The sequence below is a fragment of the Vidua macroura genome, chromosome 4 (genome assembly GCF_024509145.1).
Source record: "Vidua macroura isolate BioBank_ID:100142 chromosome 4, ASM2450914v1, whole genome shotgun sequence".
Taxonomy (NCBI): Eukaryota; Metazoa; Chordata; class Aves; order Passeriformes; family Viduidae; genus Vidua; species Vidua macroura.
The window spans coordinates 42476744-42498185 of NC_071574.1; the positions used below are offsets into that span (position 1 = coordinate 42476744).

Genomic DNA, 21442 nt, shown 5'->3' on the forward strand with positions numbered 1-21442 from the left:
ATTGCCAGCTGCTGGCAGGATGCTGCAATGTTTGCTTTGCAGTGTTTTCTACTGCTTTCCCAATGCCTTTCCACCTTCTTGCCATTTCACAGGTTTTTTTGTGTTTGTTTTTTTTTTTTTTTTCCCATAGTAGGAATAATCAGCAGTTAGAAGTACAGATTTTTGACTCAGAAGCACAAATAGTTATTTCATCTAATTATTGGTGCAATGAAGGCAACAAACTGCAAGACTTTTTGTAAATATGAGAGTATAATTATTAATCTGATCTCCATGTTAAAAATACAAAAGGTGTGCTTGCATCCTGTGTGCTTGCTTCCTTCCTAGGATGTCACCTGAACAAAAGAGGGGACTGATGATTGTCTAACTTGCCTATGTGTTTGCAAGACTGGGTATATCTGCTGCTTTCTACAAACCATTGCAAACAACAGCAAGAGTAGCAAAGTTCATTTCCAGCTGTTTACTGTGCAGAAAGATATAACAGTCAGCATTTATGATAAAGTCTCTGCTGGGAGACTGCAAGAACAAAGTGCTGAAATATACCCCCCTCTAATTCCAAGGGTCACAGAAACTTCATTAACTTCTGATGTTCTGAGCTTTCTGTTTGTGTTTATTCTCTTAGTTTTGTTTGTACTATTTGTTGATTTGCTAAAAATGCTTTTGCAGTCAGTGCAGTCATTTTTGGTACAAAGCAAAGAGGATAAATGGGACTATGGCCATAAGCACATACCATTTGTGCTTTATTTGAGGGGTGAAGTTTTGTGAATTGGCTGTGAACCATGCTGCCTCTAACAAAATTCTGTTTGACCAAAAGGTTTCTGAGCACCCCCTTTGAGAAAAAGATGCTCAGTAGCCCTGCAGCAGTGAGAGGAGACCCTGGATCCCCCTGAGGCAAGAGGGGCAGCAGTGTATGTGATGGGTTTGGTACTGTGAGTACCCAGGCACTTTGCAAGTAGGGGCACAGGTGCTGGTGCTGCCAGTTGTTTTACTGGCACCCTTTAGCCTGTGCCTGAGCGTTCAGCAATGAGATCAGTAAAGGCCATTTGAGCTGAGATGCATCAGTGTGCTTTGCAGTGCTGCTGTTGATCAGGGGTCTTTATGGGCTTTGGTTTTTGTAACTTCTTGAAGCCATCAAACCACTGAAAAAAGGTATTCTCTATCTGGCCCTTCAGTTATCGTGTTAGACAGCACTGGAGTAGTTCTCTATGGCAAAATGGTGGTGAGCACCTGAGAACAGATTGAGAAAGACGATATTGAGAAAACTCATCTATCCCAAATCAGCAAAAAGGTGGTTTTTTTCTCTTGATGGTGCTTTGTTTTTCCTTGTGAGATATTGCATGGGCCTGCAAAGAAGGTTCTTGCTCCTCACTTGGCTCGAGCCAAGTGAGGGCAGTGACTGTTCCCTCTGGCTTGCCTGCCACTGGGAAATCCTAGAATGCAGCCTTTCCATAAGAGCGTTTTTCAACTCTGTTTATTTTCCTGGCAAGAAGCTACGCCAGTGGCCTGTGTGGTGGCTCCGCCTCCTGCTCTTCTGGCCAACTTTTCTGCAGTGCCGGGTACAGTTAGCGCCAGTTTCGCAGCAGGGATTGAGGCTCAGAGCAGGAGGCTGAGAGGTGATGATGGAAATCGTGGAAGTACTCTCAGGGAGACCCCAGCTGCTGCCATGGGGAGCTGGGATTATTGCTCTGCTTTTGACAATTGTGACTGTGTGCTCCCTGCCCTCCCTGATGGAATACTGGAGGCAATGGAGGATGATGAAGTCCATCCCCGGTGTCAGCCCCTGCTATCCTGTGGTGGGAAATGCCCTGCTCCTCAAGCGGAAAGGAGAAGGTAATGCCAGCTCACACTGTAGCCCAGCTGTGAGGTCCCTGCACTGCCTGGGGTTTGCTGGAGTAACCAGTGGTGGTGAGGTGCTTGTGTGGCTGAGCTGTGGAAGGGGGGTGGGGTATCAGAGGATGTGCTGTTGCCTTTAGGTCTCTCTGGGCAATCTGCAGAGGGGAACAGTGTGAGGAGTGGGCAGTGAAGAGGAAAGGAGAGGAACTGCATAAATGTGGCATTATTATTGGTCTCAAAAGCTAACTGGGGGTTAAATCTGACAGCAGCTGCTGCTGGGCTCAGACCGTCAAGCTGTTGGTAGGGTGGAGCATGAACGCTGTGGAATGTGATTTAGTGAGAGGGATGCATGCTGTGGGCTCTTGCTGGACGTGCTGCTTCACAGTTAAACACTATGTCCTCAAGACTTTTTGCTATGATCCAAACAAAGCTTGAAACAATTACCTTGCCCCAAGCAAGCATGCGCAAAGGACGTTAGCATGCCAAATTGTTTTTACCTTGGCTCACTTCCAGAATCATCTGTGACTTAGATTTATGTGTTGAGTGTGAAACAACTTGCTGAGCACGTATAGCACATCACTCAAAACCAAATCTTTTTGTTCTTGAACTGATGAATGGGACCTTCTTTTTGCCAGGTGCATGAGAGAGCACTAATGTGCTAGATATTCCCTTTCTGTTTAGTACTTATATTTTAACAGGAACATATTTTTTAACGAGTTTGTGGTATGAAAGTGTTGCTGAGTCTGCTGTCAGTGGCCCACACTCCTCTGTGTGTGTTTGGGATGCCTGTGTATGCCAGTTCTGCTCTGTGCCCATGTGTTGCTGGCTGTGCTGCTGTGTATGCTTCCAGAAGAGAGACTAATGGGTCATGGGAGCATGGTGAAGTCAAGTGAGAGTACAGCATTGGAATGCAAATTGCCCATTGCTGACCCATGCTGAGACACGGTGCCTCTGTTCACAGCGCTGTTATATCTTTCCTCTGGATCCAGTCCCATATCTAAGGACAAGTATGAGACATCTGTGGTGGATGTCAGGGCAGGCAGATTTCCACAAAGTTGACTTTGGGGAAGCAGTAGGAGGATGATAGGATGTTTATATGAGCTGGACTGAGAGATGAATCTTCTTTTTTTTTTTTTTTCTTTCTTATCCTCTTTTTAAAAAAATCTTCTTTAAAAACCCAAACCAAACTGGAACATTGCTTCTATCTCCAGAAAGCAATTTGATGTGAACTCTGATGTTCTGTGTGTTCCCTAATCTCATTTGTTAGCAGGAATCACATAACTCCCATATTTTAGTTAAAGAATCACATGGCTCCTATGTCCAGCCTTCTTTGTTCTTGTTTATTCATGCAGAAATGGGTGAAGTTTGTGGTTTATAATCTTTTCATTAAAAATATAACAAAAAAAAAAAACTTTTCAAAAGGGTAAGGTTCTATAACAGGAAGGAAAATAACTTTTCATATGATGAGGATTTTTTTATTGGTATTGCTAGACAGTTACTGGAAAATGTGCTATTTTAATCATGACAATATTAGGAAAAATATTTACTTTTTGTAAGAAAGCTGTAATTGGGGAAAGCTGTATTTGGACATTGGACATCTATTAGGAAACTTTTTTTGGGTTTTTTTTTTTTGTCTGTTTGCTTTTTTTTGGTTTTTTTTTTTTTTTTTTTTTTTGTTTGATCTGGGGACCTTTGAATTTTCAACTCTGCAGAGGCTTGTAAAAGTGTCATTTGTTGTTTAAGCTTGTTTCTGAAAGGGCAAAGAAGTGTTTAATCCTCGAACCTTCTGAGAGTTGCCACCACCTCTAATATTGTGGAATGAACCTGATTGTCCTCTGTGATGAGATAGTATCAAAAATCTTTCTGAATCAAATCAAACACCATTTACTCTTCTTCCCCTGCCAGCAGATTCAGCTATCTCCCATGCTTTCTGTATAGCTGAATTGACAAGATATGGACTGGATAATTGCAGAATAATGTGGGAGGAGTATTTGCTGGGTTGCTGAGCTGACTGCTATGAAGTCCAACTGGCAGCTGGACAGTAGTGGTATCCCTCAGGTTGATCTGTGGCACAAATTGTGTTGTGAGTCTGTGCCTGAAGGGATTAGGACATCTGAATTGTAAAATCTACAGGTGCAAAATATGCTGCTAGGTCACAGCAGAAGGTTAAAACAAAAAGAAAATCAAAATTGCAGGGCACGTGGTGCAAGAGTTCATTACAGAAGTCTTGCTTATTTTGTAAATCCCCCTTGTTGAAGATCTACTCTGATTTTCTATTCCAGATTTTTTTAAACAGATACAGTTTTATTCTGAAGAGTTCAGAAGTTGGCCATTGTTCAAATTTTGGATAGGACCAGTGCCTGTAATGTTTTTGTATCACCCTGACAGTGTGGAGGTGAGTGTGCTGGTCTCCTGTCTATTCTACTGGGATGCAGAGCAGTGTCCAACATGGTACTTTCTATTACCTCAATGTAATTTTTGTTAAAAAGGGTTTAGACTGATTGCTTTGGGATAGTCCTCTGAGTTAGTGGTAAACAAAGGTGTAAAGTAAAGGAATATAAAAAGCCTAGTCAGAGGGGATTGGGGGGAATACTGAAGATGACCAGCAAATAAAAGCATCAAAGAAGCATCTCCATTAGCTTGGTTTTCACATGTGTGAAAGTTTCTGCTCCCAAGATCAGAACAAACAAGCAGATAGCAAGGAAGATGGGACCACTGAAATAAGGACAGAACATTATGAAATTCAGTTTGCAAAACTTGTGTCTCTTTGATAGACTTCTGCGTTAAAACTTGGTGGGTCTGTTTTGATGCCACAAAATGTAGTCATTAGTTTTGCTGCCGACAGTGATTGTCCTCGATCTAGTAAGACAGTGCTGTTTCTCTGTTGGAGTGTTTATTGAAGAAATAGTGAAGAAATCTCTCTTCATCTAACAAGTAATATTTTTTCCTTGCTGTTCCTTTTTCTGACAGGTTATTTTGAACAATTCAAAACATATAGAAAAATCATACCTGTATGAATTCCTGCATCCATGGCTGGGCACTGGACTTCTGACAAGGTATAATGTACAATGAAATGAAGGTGCACTGCTGCCTTTTTGAAATTTGTAGGGTATATGATAAGAAGAGGTCTTGGTGGCAGGAATGCTGTATGTATTTCTGAACAAAGAGATTGTGTGCATTGCTTATCTCAGCTGGTCATATTGCAGACCAGTAGGATAGGCCTGAGGTTGGTGATGCTTTGGGGTACGATCAGAGAATATCTGCACTCTTTGCTTAATTTAATTTATGAAGTAGAGGATCATGAGTAGTGAGCCAGGGTAGGAACATAAATCAGGAGTGGAGAAAGGAAGGAGCAGCAGTGTAAGGGTTTGGTGTCCTCCAGTCCTGGAAGGGCAAAGGAAGGATTGGTCTGGATGATGTAGATATTCAAGAGTCAGAGCAAGGTAAGTATGGAGTGTCTTTAGTACCTTTGTGCCTCTTCTGAATTTTTGAAAAAACGTCAAGGTCCCAGTGTTAGTAGTTAACTTTGTTGCTTGTTTGGAGCCCTCAGAGGTGGACTTCTCAAGCTTCATGATGGGACCAGGGTATTATAAAAGCCAGCTCTGATCGTGTGGTATGGGAAGTGCAAGTTCATGTGAGAGTATGAGGCATGCATTTTATCCTGCGTTTTGTTCATGGCCTTTAGGAAGGCAGTAATTAATCAGTAGCAATGTGCAGAGGTGAAGTCTGTGAGCATCAGGCATGGTGTATCCTCACTGTTCTTCCTTACTGGTTGTTTTGTCTTCCATAGACATACAGAGGTATTTTGACTTCCTTGTGCTTTCAAAAACATAATGGAGGAGAATGTTTCAGTCGCTGCTGATTAGGGGCAGCAGTGGCAGACAGCAAGCAGATATGCTGGCCTGTGGAGTGCCCCAATAGCAAGTTAACAGCGGCAATGGTGTGATAGTTTTACCCTGTAAGCAGAAGTGACAGCTGTGTACCTGTGGGGCACGTTATTTAGAAAAAGTGAACAAGGACCCCAGGAAGATGGTGACTCTCATTGTGCCTCCATGCTTGTCATTGGCATGTGGGAAGTGATTACCTATGTCCAAGGAAGTAGATTGTAGCCATGCCTTGAAGCAGTCATTTTCATAATGTCTCTAGGCCCTAGTTCTCTGCAGGCCTCATTTCATGGTCAGTGGATGAAGGCAACACAACTACTGATTCAGAGACATGGTGGGGTGGGTTGAGGCCTTGATGTTGAATAGCTGGTTTGGCCTCCAGCTGGCTTCTGCTTGGTACCTCTGAGCCTGTGCACTGACTAACAAGGATGTATTGTCTGGAGGCTTTTTGGTATCACCGTTTGTTGAGATCGCCTGGAGAAATGGTGGTTTCTGCTTCCAAGAGACCTGGAGCAAGAAATATTTCCATTTGCTCCTTCCGTGGGGTGCTATGAACAGCTTGAAGGCACATCTACAGTGTGTCCATCTCTTCCAGGCTGCCGTATTCACTGGGCACTTCCTGTAATGGTGAGGATATTATTTTTGACTTGGAGTTTTTTAGCCTTCCTTCTCCCCATTAATTTTACAGCACTGGAGACAAGTGGCGGTCACGGAGGAAGATGATAACTCCCACATTCCACTTTGAAATCTTGAGTGACTTTCTAGAGGTCATGAATGAACAAGGAAATATTTTGGTGAAGAAACTTGAGAAGCATGTTGACAAGGAGCCATTTAATGTCTTTATGGACATCACTCTGTGTGCCCTTGATATTATTTGTGGTAAGTCCTGTTCAGTTATTGTAGTAGAATTGTGAATGATGCACAAGATCATGAGTTTAGCTGTGCCAGTTTGTGTAAGATGATTGAAGAGCAATGTCCCTGCATATTTTTAAAATAGATTTCCATCCTTCCCATCCTTTTTCCCAGGGTTTACTACTTGCATCTGAGTAGCTGAGTTTTGGGACAGGCAGGACAGAGGTAGCAGTCAGAAGAGAAGTTTTCTTGAGGAGCAGGATTCCTGGGCATGGAAATACAAAGAAAGCTCACTCCCTGCAAAGGGATATGCATATTCACTTGTTGAAGGGATGGTGTGTTGATAGTCAGAAGCTGGGAGCAGTAGTAACTTACTGTGTACACTGTGCATTACACAGTGAGTTACAGTAGTAACTCACCGTGCATTTCACTTTGTACTTGTGAAATGTTGATGTTTTCCTTCTAGAAACAGCAATGGGCAGGAATGTGGATGCCCAGAAGAATAAGGATTCTGACTATGTTTCTGCTATCTACAGGTAAATGCACATTTTCCTTAGCTATTTTTTAGTTGAGCTGGAAATAATGCTGCAGCTGTCAGGAAGAAACGCCAGGGAGTCAGAGAGGGAGGGATGTAAAGCATTGGAACAGACTAACCCTGAGTCACTAAATACCCTGGAGGAGTTTGAAATACATGTTCCTGTTGCACTTAGGGTCATGATGTAGCAATGGACTGGGTTAACACTAGGTTAACAGTTGGACTCAATGATCTAAAAGGTCTTTTCCAACCTAAATTAATCTGATTCTATGATCTCACTCCTAACTTTTGATGGAGCTTGTTGAGACAGGTATGATAAAAAACAGGGGTAGATCTGAAGGGTTTGATTATCATTGGTTCCTTGGCCTTTTCCAAACTGTAGCACAAGTGTGCTTGAAGTCAGTAATAATTACTCCTCTGTAGCTAAAGCACGTGCAAGAGCTGAATAGCAATGACAATCAGCCCTTCCAAATGTACTCCACTTGTGCTTGAGTGTACTTTAAGTCTCATATTTTTCTTTTTAAATACATTGTAAATCCTTTAATGTGGAGTCTGGTATCTGGATGTTCAAGTAGGAATGCAATGCTCAGAAACTGTTTGAGTTCTTGGGGCAGATATTTCGGGACCCTGTCATCAGTAGTCTTTACAACACTGTCAATGCTTTGCTGGAGGGGGGTGTGATGGGGTTGGATGACTTAATAGGACTGTTTCAAGAGGATTCAGACTAAATGAGAATATGTTATCCTCAGAGATCAATACTTAAAGATATAAAACATGGTGATGCTGGGATAAGTAACAGAAATTTTGAGATGATGGAAAATCAAGACGTAAATGTGAATGGCCTTCCTTTCAAATAATGGGTTTAAACCTACACAATATGTTAAGTTCTACTTCATTAGGGTACATAGAAGTTGTTTTTTTGATTTTTTTTTTGATCTTGAAATGTGCTATAATTTGGTGGTTTTGTCTAGTACTGTTACATTATATAATTGTTTTGCCTCTAGGATGAGTGATCTAATCCAACGGCGACAGATAAGCCCTTGGCTTTGGCCTGATTTTTTGTATGTATTGTTCAAAGAAGGAAGAGAGCACAAGAAGAATCTCAATATCCTTCACAATTTTACAGATACGGTATAGAGTCAGTTAAAAATTATTTATAATTATAATTTTAATTGTTGGATTAAAGTTTTGCACTCGGATCTTCCAAATGGGGATGAGGTTCAGCCTTCTTGATATGCTGTCTCTCTGTTGGGATGCTGAGGAATTCCCTGAAAAGAAGACAAGAGCTGATTTCCCTTTCAGGATCTCTGCTGAATTTAAACAAGGAAGTAGACTACTCCAATGGAATGCCAGAACTTGCAGGTCCTTGACAACTGAAACAAACAACAGAAATTCATTGAAGTAAACATAGGGCTCTGCATGGTAGTGCCACTAGGTTCAGTCCTCAGAAACTGAGGCCTGTATTCATTTTCCCCTATTTGGAACAGAAGTGCTGAGAAGAGCAAACACATGCAGGTCCCCACATCAGCAGTAAGGAACTCTGATACAGAAATCATTAGGCATGCATCACTCACTTGGCATAAAATAAAGTGTTCTCTCACCTTGTTAGACTGTGGAAGTAACAGCCCTTTCTCTCACCAAATAATTCCTATGTTATTCCTGCCAAAGTTTGCCCTCTCAAATCTACTATTAGGATGTTATCAGAGAGGCTGCTTTACCTATGCATGTACCCCATGATGTCATTGTATCAATGTCTCTGACAAAGGAAATAATCTTTGATCTTTGGCTACATATGATAAGCCACATTGCCTCTGTGTTGTTTTTTCTTGTTTCCTTTTACTGGAAATTGCAGCAGTGAGTCATGAGACAGGCTCTTAACACTTGCACTCATGCTGGGTTGGTGCACTGAATATAAGAAGCCAAATCTTAGAAGATGACAAAGGACTATAAATAATAATTGCACCTGTGTAGGTGGTGACAGCAAGCACTGAGGTGAAGGATGAGTCAATATGTGGCACACATGTGTGTTCAGTGAGGAGAACAATGTGTGTGTGTGTGTAACTGTATTTTTATTTCCATTCAGTGATTCCTCCGAACAGAAATGCATACTCTACACCCTTTTAAATTATTTTGCTGTTTTTAAGAGCAATGCCAGTTTATTGAAGAGTTCTGTTTTGACTTTGCAACAACAATGGCAACAATAAGAAATTTATGTCTGTTACTGGGTCTGTACTTTGACCTAAAAAAGGGAAATTCAGCCATTGCTCTCACACTGGAGAAAATTTGGGAAGCTTTAGTATAGTGGGTTCAGCAATATTGTGTGTAGTCTTGACACACGGTTCTGAGATGCCCTGGCTTCTCTTCAGTTCCCTGAGTTTTTTGGAGGTTCAAAGTGAGATCTTTCCTTAGTTCTCAGATGGGATAGAGAAGATCTTATGGTTATTAATGTGATCACTCTGTGGTGATTTTTTTGATATGCTGTTCCTGTTGCTGGCGTTCATTATTGGTGTGTTCCAGATGCTCTGGATATGTTTATACTTCTTGATGACCCCCAAGTTGTTTATGTAGTTTGGCTTTCTATTTTCTTGATCACACAAAGGCTGTTAAAGGTTTATTGCTTGAGGCAAGAAAGATTGGTCATAATTCACTACTAATAAAAAGTCAGTTAAATTTCATGACCTATTGCTGACAGCTGTGCTAACTAGCTCATGTAGACAGCTACAGATGGATGTTGTTTTGATAAGTTAGGACAAAACTGTGTGAAGCAGACGGCGCACTTGTGCTGAATTCATCATATCTGATGTAATGGTTCTAATCTCAGGTCATTGCAGAAAAAGCTGAAGAACTTAAAAAGACCCAGCAAAAGAAACATGATAATGATGGCAACTCTGAAGAAACTGGTTCCAAAAAGAGAAAAGCATTCCTGGACATGCTGCTGAATGCAAAAGATGATGAAGGGAAAAAATTGAGCTACAGAGATATTCGTGAAGAAGTGGATACTTTCATGTTTGAGGTAACCAAGGAATTAATTGGTTTATTGTTCATTTTTGCTGTTGTTGTTGTTGTTGTTGTTGTTGTTTTGGAAGGTTTTATTTGCTGGGGTTTTTTGGTTGGTTTTTTCCTCCAAACCCAAGACTCAGAATTTTCAGGTGGTGACTCTTGTCTTACTTAGTTTAGGAGGTTGCTTTTAGCATGATGTTATTTAAGCCCTGGAAGCCCAAGAGAAAATCTCAGTTTCTATTCTACAGAGGTAGGATAGAAGCATTGGTATGCTCTGGAAAAACTTTGGACAATGCATATGTGGTAGGCCCTGCCTGTGTGAGCAGAGTCTACCCATGAAAGCAGGTGAGAAATGAAAACTTAATGGCTGACACAGACCATGGGCTCTTGCCTTTTGTTGCAAACTTCATTAACACTGAAGAGAGCTCAAGATAGTTTCACTGTTTTGACTTGCATTTTGTTATGTCTCCTCATATTTTTTCCCTTGCTACATTGCCTGCAGTCTTCTGGTTCTGTTGCTCACTGTGCATCAGTGCTTCATCTTGTAGAAACTCATCGTAGAATGGCTTGGGTTGGAAGGGACCTTAAAGATCACCTACACTTACAACCCTCCTGCCATGGGCAGGGATGTCATCAACTCAATTAGGTTGTCAGGTCCCCATTCCACCTGGCCCTGGACACCTTGAGAGACAGGACATTCAAAACTTCTCTAGACGACATGTTGTTCACTAGTCTCTGACTAAAAAATTTCTTCCTAACATCTAATCTAAATTTTTTCTCTTTTAGTTGAAAATCATTCTCTCTTGTCCTATAACTACCTGCTCATGTAAAATGTCATGCTCTCTCTTTTTTCTCTTTTTTTTTTTTTTTTTTTTTTTTTTTTTTTTTTTTTTTTTTTTTTTTTAATAAGTCCTCTCTAACTCCTGAAAGGCCACAATCAGGTCTTCCCAGAGCCTTCTCTTCTCCAGGCTGAACATCCCCAACTCTGTCAGCCTGTCTACAGAGGAGATGTGTCCCATCTCTCTGATCATCTTCAAGGCCCTTCTTCTTGTCTGGTTCCCTAAAGGAGGATCTGAAGAAGATTTTCCTGAGTTTTCCACACACTTCCATTAGATGAACCTGAATTCTCTCAGAAGAGCTTAATTCATAGAATCATATTAATATTGTTGTAACCTAGAGAAACTCTATTCTCATATTCCCATTTCTGTACTACAGCAGCATTCTGAACTTCACCACAAGTGTGCTTTTTTAGTATCAAAATCCTTTTTTGGTCAAATTTTCCCTTTTCAGTTTCTCCCTTTTTTATGTGGTTTTTTTTTTTTTTTTTTTTTTTTTTTTTTTTTCTTTTTCTTTTTTTCTTCCTTCTTTGGTTCACCTTTTGTCTCTCCCTTCCTTTCCTCTCCTTCCCACAGTGCTGGGAACTAGTAGTTGATTCCCTCACAGAAAACCAATTATTTTCCCCTATGGCTACTGTATTGTGTCTTATAAGACCATTTTTAGATACTTTTGAAAAGGTTACAAGTTGTGTCCATTGTATCTCTCCTGTGACAGTCACTGGTCCCCCCAGATGTTGACTAGACAGTAACCAAAAAAATGAATATGCATCTGATTCATTGTGTAGATACTGATAGTTCATGCAGCTCCTGAGAATCAGAAGAGAGGGATTTTAATTGGGTTATTTCAATACTTTCCCCTTTTGTCAGAACAATCATGGATCACCTTTTATCTTGATAGTTAGTGTGTTGAATAATTCACTCTTGATTCTTGTTTTTATCATGGTCACGGGAGTAATAATTCTCACTTTTCCTACTAACTGCACACCTAAGTATTTACAAAGCCCACTGGTACATGGGAATAGAGTTGAAGTGAATGTCTTTGTAAATCTGGACCTGTAGGGCCATGATACAACAGCAGCTGCTATAAACTGGGTCTTGTACTTGCTTGGACATAATCCAGAAGTTCAGAAGAAGGTTCACAGGGAATTGGATGAGGTGTTTGGTAAGTCTTCGTTCCCCCTTCATTGGGGTTTTGCTGCATTTGAGAGTGGAAATGTGTTAAAAGCCTAGAAGTAGAAGGGGATTTAAGAGCATGCCTTCTAGAGCTTTCAGCAGCTAGAGGTGGTTGGTATGGGTGTGGGAAGGTCTGTTGGGGTGTACAACCAGCCATATATCTTTGGGGCAAGATATGCATGTTTAATATATTTGTAACACCTTCTTGTATGGAGTTTTGGTGCATGATGAGAGTTTCTGGGGGGGTCCAGGATGAGTTTGTTTAGCCAAAGATGGGGAGTTTTGGTCATGGTCATCCCATATTTGTTTTTGGACAGATGATGCTGAACATCCTGTTACAGTGGATGATTTGAAGAATCTTCGATACCTTGAATGTGTTGTGAAAGAAGCTCTTCGTCTCTACCCTTCAGTTCCCTTGTTTGCTCGTACCTTGAAAGAGGATTGCTGCATTAGTAAGTGGTGTTCTGTGTTTGCCACTTTCCCTTGTGTTAGCATTTCTGCAGTGGAGATGTTTCCCAAGAAAAGGGCAGCATTGGGTTTTTTTTTTTTTACTGTTCTGTTGTGCATAGGAAGTCACTTGTTTGTTGTCTTGACTCTTCTCTCTTTCTCTCCTCTCCTTAGGGGGATATCAGATACCGAGAGGTGCAAATGTCCTCATTTTAACTTATGCCTTGCATAGAGACCCTGAGGTCTTCCCTGACCCTGAGGAGTTCAGGCCTGAGCGATTCTTCCCTGAAAATTCTAAGGGAAGGCACCCATACGCTTATGTGCCCTTCTCAGCTGGTCCCAGGAACTGCATTGGTATGTATTTGGAGAGGAAGCCCTTGTAAGGTAACAGTTCTGCTTTTGAATGTGGTAACTGAGACAGCAACAAGTACGGTTTTTACAGTGTTCTTCCTCACTCTCCACCCCTGAATCTGGGCACTGTGTGCTCTGCAAGCCACACACTTCCATTAGATGGACCTGAATTCTCTCAGAAGAGTTTAATTCATAGACTCATATTAATACTGTTGAGCTGCCCCATTTGTTTCTTCCAAGGGATTTCCTTTCTTCCTAGGGACCAGTGTCTATCATGCTGATGTTTCTTTCTCACTGCTGTGCAGCCTGGCAGCATGTTATTGGGTTCCTGTGTTAAGACATGATTGCTTCCTAAATTCTCATCCTCAGTGTCAGCAACACAGAATGAGAGAAAACACATATCCTGCACCTGTTTTGCTCTGGAAACAGCTTGTCTGTCTCTCAGGTTCTCAGCTGGATGTCATGAGCTTCTGAGCTGGAGCATGCAATCTGCAACTGATGTATTCTTTCCCTATTTCTGACACTGTAGTTGGTTTTGTGTTTTCTCTGTCATCCCAGAACTTGTTAGCACTTTCAGATGCCACTGAGATGCTTGGCATTTATCTGTGCGTCAAGTAGAGGCAGTGTTGTTTATATTGTAGAACATGTGAAAAGACTGTTCACTGATTTTAAGACTGCACTGATTTTAAGTGCAGATGGGGAACATCCAAAAGTTGTCATGCCATTACGATAATGGGAAATATTACTTCTTTCGGGGTTTTTTTGGTTTTTTTTTGTTTGGTTTGGTTTCTGTTTTTGGGGGATGTGATTGGTTTGTTTTGATTTGTCTCATTGGTAGTAGGTACCCTTTTCCATAAGAGCAGTAAACTAGGTCTTTCCTTGTTCCAAAGAGAAATCTAATTTAATATAACATGTCTAGCTAGGTCCTGAGTGTGCATGAACATTTGTAGGACAGGTAGTTCATTAGTATAACTGCAGGAGTGCATTTTGTGTACATATGTACGGATTTCTGTGTATATAATCTGTATATAATCTGTGTGTAAAATACAGAGGGGAGAACATAAAAAGTTCTTAGCGCTGCATTTTGTGTCCCACCTCCATTTGTCTCCCGTCTCTCTGCCTGGATTTTGGCACTTGGTCTGGTTTCCCTCACATTTCTCTGTTCTCATGTTTCCGCCTGCACCTATCTCTGAACTGTAAATTGAACTTTGCCCTCTGTGCTACCAAATCATCAGTGTGTATGAGGCTTAATGATCACTGAAGGAAGGTCTGTCTGTCATTCTGTTGCAGTTGCATCTCCTTTGCTCCTCTACACATATATGGAACTATGAGATTTTTCTCTCCCCACAGTCCCTGTGCTGCATCTTCTGCTCTGGTCTGCTATCCATCCCCCCTGCCTAGTCCTTTCAAAAGACGTGACAAGGCTGTGTTTTGTAGTTGTTCCATATAAAGGGTTGACTGTTTCCATGTTGCTGTTTGAGTTCTGTGTACTATGGGAAGGAGGACGTACTGTGGATTATCCCAAGAAGGCCAGAGTTTTCATGCAGAGAAAAATGCTAGTGTTAGTTGTATCCATATGACCTTGATTTTGGCCTAAAGCTAGTTTTGTTCTTAAGTCCTGTGAGCATGCAAGTGCAGCAGCTGTTGATGCAACCTGACAATAACTATTTTTTTTTTTTCTGCCCTGTAACTCATAGGTCAGCGCTTCGCACAAATGGAGGAGAAAACTCTTCTAGCCCTCATCCTGCGGCGCTTTTGGGTGGAATCATGTCAAAAGCCAGAAGAGCTTGGTTTATGTGGAGAATTGATTCTTCGTCCAAATAAAGGCATCTGGATTAAACTGAAGAGGAGACCAAACGCTGGACCAGAATGAAAGGAATTTCAAGAGTTTACTTCCAAAAGTTTTCAAACTTGAAAATTTAGGTTGAGACATATTTTAAAATCAAATATTTTGATGTCAGTCCAGCAATTTTTTAAAACTAGTTGTTATTGTTTCATTAAAAAGATGTAGTAATAGACCTAGTTGATCTACTTTTATAGTGCTTGTGAACTTCATGTTAATCTTTGAAATGCAAGTATTTAATCCTTAAGTTTTAGTGCCTTATCTGCTCAGATGAAACTATTCTATTGCCACAGTGCCACAAAAACTTTAGCTATGGTAATAACAACAGCAATGCCTGTGATGAAGTGAACAGTTTACATGCCATAGCATTTTCCAAGTAACTGAAAGTCTCAAGTGTTTGTAAGGCTTTCAGTTTTCTTTGGTTCTGAAAAACACAAGTGGTAATCCTCTTCTTGGCACATTTTTTTTTTTTTTGGTGATGACTGCCTCTGTAAAGACCAAGCAAAAATCTCTGATAATTTCACTCCTTCTTGGTAAGTAAGCATTAAAAGTAGTTTGTAAGAAGGGAGTGCTCTGAATCATTTTTTAGCAAACTGTACAAAAGCATTGATTTGTATTACCATAGCGGGAACTAGACAGTATGCAAATTACATACAAGATTTCATAATGGCAAAAGCAATGTATTGTTACAAACTGAGAATAAACTCCTACTATGCCTCAATGTGGGCTGAAATTGTACCTGTTGAAATTGCATGCCTGCGTGCAGGTAAATTGCTGATGAATAATTGTTTCTTAGCATCTGTTCCTCTAGGGTGATCAATTAACTAGATTTTACCGTGCTGGTCAAAGCTGAAACAATGAGCCAGTGTGCTCTTGCCTTCTAATGCCCTGAAAGCAACATACAGAGATTTTTGCTAATTGATGTTGAAGAGGAATTACAGTGATAGAATGAAGTGCTTGTGAAAATTTCTGATTGTACCTTCATTACAGGTCAAAATCTGCTACAGGCCATATAGCTGGAGAACAGACTCTCCACGATTTTTGCAAGCTCTTAAGAAAAAGCTGGTGCTAAACTAAGCTGAGGTCCTCTAGCTGGTCTGGCTTTACTTGTGCCCTACGCTTTGGGGCTTCTTTTGACTGGTGTGTGTTGGTCCAGCACAATACCTGGTGCTATACGAAGCGAGGTGCCCACCAGTAACCACACTCATGTCTTTAGTTGTTTTTGCCACTTGGCGGTGAGGGCTTTTGGTGTGTTGTTGCCTTTAGATTGTTCTTGGGCTGTGGGCAACCTGCAGAGGGGGACTGGATAAGAAGCTGGAGGTCAGAGCTGATAAAACTAATATGGACTGGTCCATTCTAATGATTAATGTGTTATAAAGTAAGAAAGGAGTAATCTGTTCTTACTCATTTTGTTGACATTTACAGATTTTTTCTCTTGTCTGTTTCTGTTTCCTTTTAAAAATATATAGTCAAAAGACAAAAGAGCCTTTAACAATAGTAATACTTGCATTCTTCAGCCTTCTTTTTCAAAGATAGGTTTCATTGCTGTATAATAACAATAATTTCAGTTTCCAGGGCTGAATCTAAATATTGTCTTCTTAATAATGAGATAACTTTTGAGACCACCTCCATATGTTAATGCATGTAATACACATAACACATATTTTCCAAAGAGACTCTAAATTAAGGAGACACTCTAAATTATTTCATGGTTTGGGGTACTTGGCAGTGTGAATTTTCAAGGTAAATAAGATTAGCATCCAGAATATGTTTTCTCAGGAGATTTGGCATGTAGTTGAAAACTGGAGAGGTACCTCATGTCTTAAGCTATGTACTTAAGTTGAGGACTTTCAAGACAAATGAAAACTAATATTATTTCCTTTTCTTCTGTGGGATCTGTTTTGTGTAAACAATTTGTAAGATAGACCAAATTATAACAATTTTTTTTTCCGTAAGATAATTCTTATGACTTCTATCTACACTGATCAGTATTTTTTCTTGCGCTTTGCTTTTGTACCATGCTCTTCTCATATAATGTGTGTATATCTCCTATAATTTCCTTATACTCTCCAAAATGGACAAGAAAATAATTGAGACAAAAACTGGATAAAACTATAAAAAGAAATTAATTATGAAAAGTACATAGGCTCAAATGCTGGCACAAGGATGCCAATGTGAAAAATCCCTATTTAGTGATGCACAAAGTGTCTTTGCCAAGATGAGCACTGATGCAATCCTATAATCTTGGTGTTCTGAGCGGTTCTGAAATGGCAGTGATCTCTTATCTTCTGTTGTGAAAATTGGTTCTGAAGCAATCTGACGCTGCTAAGGAAATAAATATTGAGGAAAACAGTACTGAACATACAGCCAACTTTGTTCCTGCTGGAGAGATGTGAAATACCTTGCATTGTCTAGTGTGCTTTTATTAGGTTAAATCATGTGGTGTGTAGTTGTTGGTAGTGGTCAGCAACAATCCTCTGGATGTAGACGTGTGGAGGCCTGTGAACTTAGTGGGGAGAGGGCAATGGTGATGCCCTGGAGAGATGGCTCCGGGCACTCATAGCTCAGGGTGAGGAAAGAAGGTTCCACCATGGTGCTCTGCAGCACCGTGCTAATATATCCTGATTTTGTCCTTCCCATTGGCCCATTGGCCTTCCCTGCCCCTGTTACCCGTATATGGTCAAGTTCTAGTAAGTTCTCCCTTCCCCGTTACCCCATTGGTTTGTGTAACCCCGCCCATCCACCCTTGTTGGTTTCTATCCTTTGTACCGCCCCTGTACCCTCATCCTATTGGCCCTGATGCTCTTCTCTGCCCCCTCTTTTCCTGTATTTATACTCCAGATCCTCCTTTGTCTTTGGTCTCTGGACCCTTCAGCAACACCTGAAATGAATCACGTTGGAACTCCATGCCTGACCCTCCCGTGTCTTCACTGCCGAGCTGCTGCGTGTGTGTGCGCTGGTGCTCTTGTGGCTCCTACCCATTGGTGCAAGATGTTCTCAGGGAAGGTTACATCCATCACCATGTGTGACACAACATGGGGGTTTGTTTGTTAGTTTTGTGGGAGCTTTTGTTTGTTTGTTTGTTTGTTTAGGGGTTTTATTGTGTGTGCGGGTGTTTTTTTCCTCTAGGATTGCGGAACACAGAATGGCATTGCCAGGTTTCCTGATAAAATAATGGGACAATAAAATATTGTGTAATAAAAAGGGCATGTGCATAGTAGCTGTTTGTGATCTTTCTCCAGAGTTCTAGGTATCTGCTGTGGTATTAAGGCAGCAGCTGATCTCTAAACCAAAAGATTATGCTGTCTATAAAGATCCCTTTTGTATGGTGTCAGAAAGGAAATGGCTTTCTACTGGGACGACAGAAATGGAGTGTGTGAGTGTTTCTGGATCATGGTTTACAGCTATTACGAGGAACACTGACAACAAACAATGTGTGACCTCCCTCTGTTGGGAGGTTCTGCTTGAGAGCACCTGCAGGTGCCTGAGGCACTAGAATTTTCCAGCCACCTTTACATAAACTGCTTTTTGGCCTCTGAAAGCTGCATGTTTTGGACACATGCAGGAGGTGGAATAGTGGTACATACTAGATATCCACCTGCCTTCCTGAATTTAATCCTCATGCTGTAAAAGACAAAACCTCATATATAAATGTTAGTACACCTGTCATCTCCTCTTCCAGCAGCTAAAAGGGTCAGAGCCTTTGGAGAATGCTACCCCAGTTTTCTTCCTAAAAGAATATTTGTGCCATGCCCTGACAAAACTCCCAGTATAGAAGTACCTCAGTTTATAGTCAAGTCATATTTAGAAGATGACCTTCATGGTCTGCATGGCTTAAAAGATTTAAAACTAAATTAACTCACTTTCTAAACCAAAAAACTACATACATCCGAGGTTCTTTTGAAAATGAGTCTTTTATTTATATTCTGCTAAGTATAACTCTATCTTTTGTCCAACAAATGGACTTTTCTATTTGATGCCTGGAGTATAACTTGTGGAGATATTAAATGTTCATTAAAATTGCAAAATATTTTAATCAAAGAAAGGCAAAAGTTATCAGTTAGCAAAAGACTCAGCATTTGTTGTATGCCCAAATGACCTGATTCCAGGCTAGTAATTGACATACAACATATAACTTGCCCAAGAATTACTGTTTGGCAGTTTACAGGCCTTGATCAAGATACTGGGACCCTTCAGTGTATCTTGAAACATTCTGTCTTCTCTAATATCTAACAATAACCAGCATCAGGTGCTTGAGGTCCAAAAAGTAAGGCCTTGGGCAGTAATGTGATTCTCCTTTTATTAAAAAAAATGGCAAATCTGATTATAAGAAAAAAATCAAAGAGGACCTATGAAATGACAAACCCAGTAGCTAATTGTTGTTTAATATTTGCAACTGTCTTCTATTTCTTTCATATGATCCTGAATTTTATTTGTATTGATTTCTTATTTGACATCTCATTTGCAGGTTTTCTGGGCTCTATTTCTAGGAAGACTATTATTGACATGTAATTTCAGAATATGTAACTACTAAACTGCTTTTAATTTGATACAATACACAATGCTGCACCATTCCCAAATCACTCAATTATTCTATGTATCTTTTTGCAGCCATTTTAGGTGGTATCAAGTCAAACAGAAGATTCTGCCCTAGTGAGACAGTAGGTTCTTCACTCAGATAATGGCATCCTGACTCAGATGAAAAGGCTCTAGATTGTTAATTGTAAGAAGAAAAGATCAAGATTTAGATTTAGAGTTTGTTTTATCAGCATTTGATATTTTATTTCTCTATCTCCTTTGTCATATACATAATGATAGCCATGAAGTTCTTCAGAATATTTTTTGGTTGTTTTTTTTCCGACTGGAACATTCAGGTTCATTAAATTATTGCAGTATCCTCATTCAAATGGAATAGGGTGTGCATAAAGCCAAATCAAAATGAAAATATGTGTTGTTCCTACCATACTGGTGCCTTCCTTCCCTTATTTCCTCTGAGAAACCTCTCTTGCTTCACATCACAACCAGCAGGTGTTGTCTCATCACAGAGAGTAGATCTTCTTCCATGTTGAACCTGTTTTTTGAATAGGACTGCCAGAAGAAATGTGGGATTTGGTTCTGCCAGGCAGAATTAGACCTAAATCAGACTAGAAGCCAGTCATTTATTGCCTGAGGTGAAACAGTTCGGTAATTCCTGCCACCTTTGCAGGAATGAGATTTGTGCATGGATCACAGTGGAAATCAGCAGAAAGCAGTATCAAGCAAGTGCCAGGGAGATGTCATCTTAAAGAACTGGCTTAGGCTGAAGCAGGTTTTGGTTTTTTAACTGCCAAATCAAAATGAAGCAGAGTCAAACAGAAACAAACTTTTAATTGTATTTTAGTTTATTCAAATAAATTTTGAATGTCAATCATCAAAAATATTTCCATTTATAAAAATGTTTTGATGAGCTCTTCTTTTATTTCTGCTTTCTGAATTACTCAACCTTAAATGCAACATCCTGATTTAGAATATGGACAGCTAAATTGATACAATGAGGGAATTAAGACCGACTCCACTTATATGTGGAGCCCTTATTAGTCTAAGGAGTATTAGATAGTTTTGGCATTCTATGCACTTTACATTTCTAACTCTTCTCCTAGTTTAAATCATATAATCTCTGGATTTCAGAGAGGCTCAGGAAACATATACCAGCTGAGAATTTGTCGCAGCATATTTTATAATTTGTCCTATAATAAACAATAACTCACTCATCATAGAGTCCATAATACATTTTTTGTATGTACAGAAGTATAACTTTTTTGGTTTGAGCAACAGCACAGCAGTGCAAAAGGGAGCACGTCATGTGAGTAGCAAGCCCAGTGAAAAAAATGCATTTATTTTCCAAAGTGATCATGCTCCTTGTGATTCTCTTTGAATAGCATTTCTGCCTTATTTCTGAGCTTCACCACCAAATCCAACTGATGCCCTTACAGATGTAATTAAAATGACGTTTGGTTCTAGAAAGACTGATACCTAAATTTGAGAACTGCTGCTTTAAGAAAATATTTTTTCTTCCTTTTTGTTTATTCCTCAGTAGTTTGCTTCTGAAACAAATGGCCATTTCCAGAAGATGCCCCTTCCTCAGACAAAATTCTAAAATATAGAAAATGGATTATAAAAATGAAATCTTACAGAAACTTCTGATGAATGTGGATATGACTACATGTTGCATGAATGACATGCATGTTCTGGGTAAATTTTATGGTCAATCTGCTCTGGTTTTCTGCTTTTTTGAAAGGCATACCTTATTTCCTTATTTTTCCAAAAGGATATAATTGGAGGGGGGGTTTTGTGTTTTTTTTTTCCTTGGGTTTTTGGTGTTTTTTTTTGTTTTTTTTTTTTTTTTTTGGTTTTGGTTTTGGTTTTGGTTTTTTTTTAATTGTTTTTTTGCTTGTGTTTTTATTAAAACAGTAACAAACTGGAATAAGTGCCCCATATCTGAATAGGAAAGCCCAGACAAGAAATGAAAAGTGAAGAAACTAACTTCTTGGGCAAAAGTTCTAACCCGTTTGTGCCACCAGTTGAAATGCAGACAGACACACAGGCAAAGTAATTATTTTAATTGAATACTAATATATGTTGAGCAACACAAGAAATTATAAGTTCAGCTTACTTTGCAAATATTCAGATACAGGTAGATTTTGTGAGTGCA

At 40.0% G+C, this 21442-nt stretch overlaps 1 protein-coding gene across 1 annotated transcript; it reads left to right on the forward strand.

Annotated features, from left to right (window-relative positions):
- Positions 1-1583: 1583 nt before the first annotated feature.
- LOC128806711 (cytochrome P450 4V2) lies at positions 1584-17103 on the forward strand. Its single transcript, XM_053976480.1, has 11 exons — positions 1584-1827; positions 4113-4225; positions 4801-4886; positions 6403-6593; positions 7033-7102; positions 8106-8232; positions 9923-10114; positions 11997-12099; positions 12428-12562; positions 12732-12911; positions 14606-17103. Exons 1-11 carry the CDS (start codon positions 1614-1616, stop codon positions 14779-14781), a joined length of 1587 nt encoding a protein of 528 aa, XP_053832455.1. The 5' UTR covers positions 1584-1613; the 3' UTR covers positions 14782-17103.
- Positions 17104-21442: the final 4339 nt, after the last annotated feature.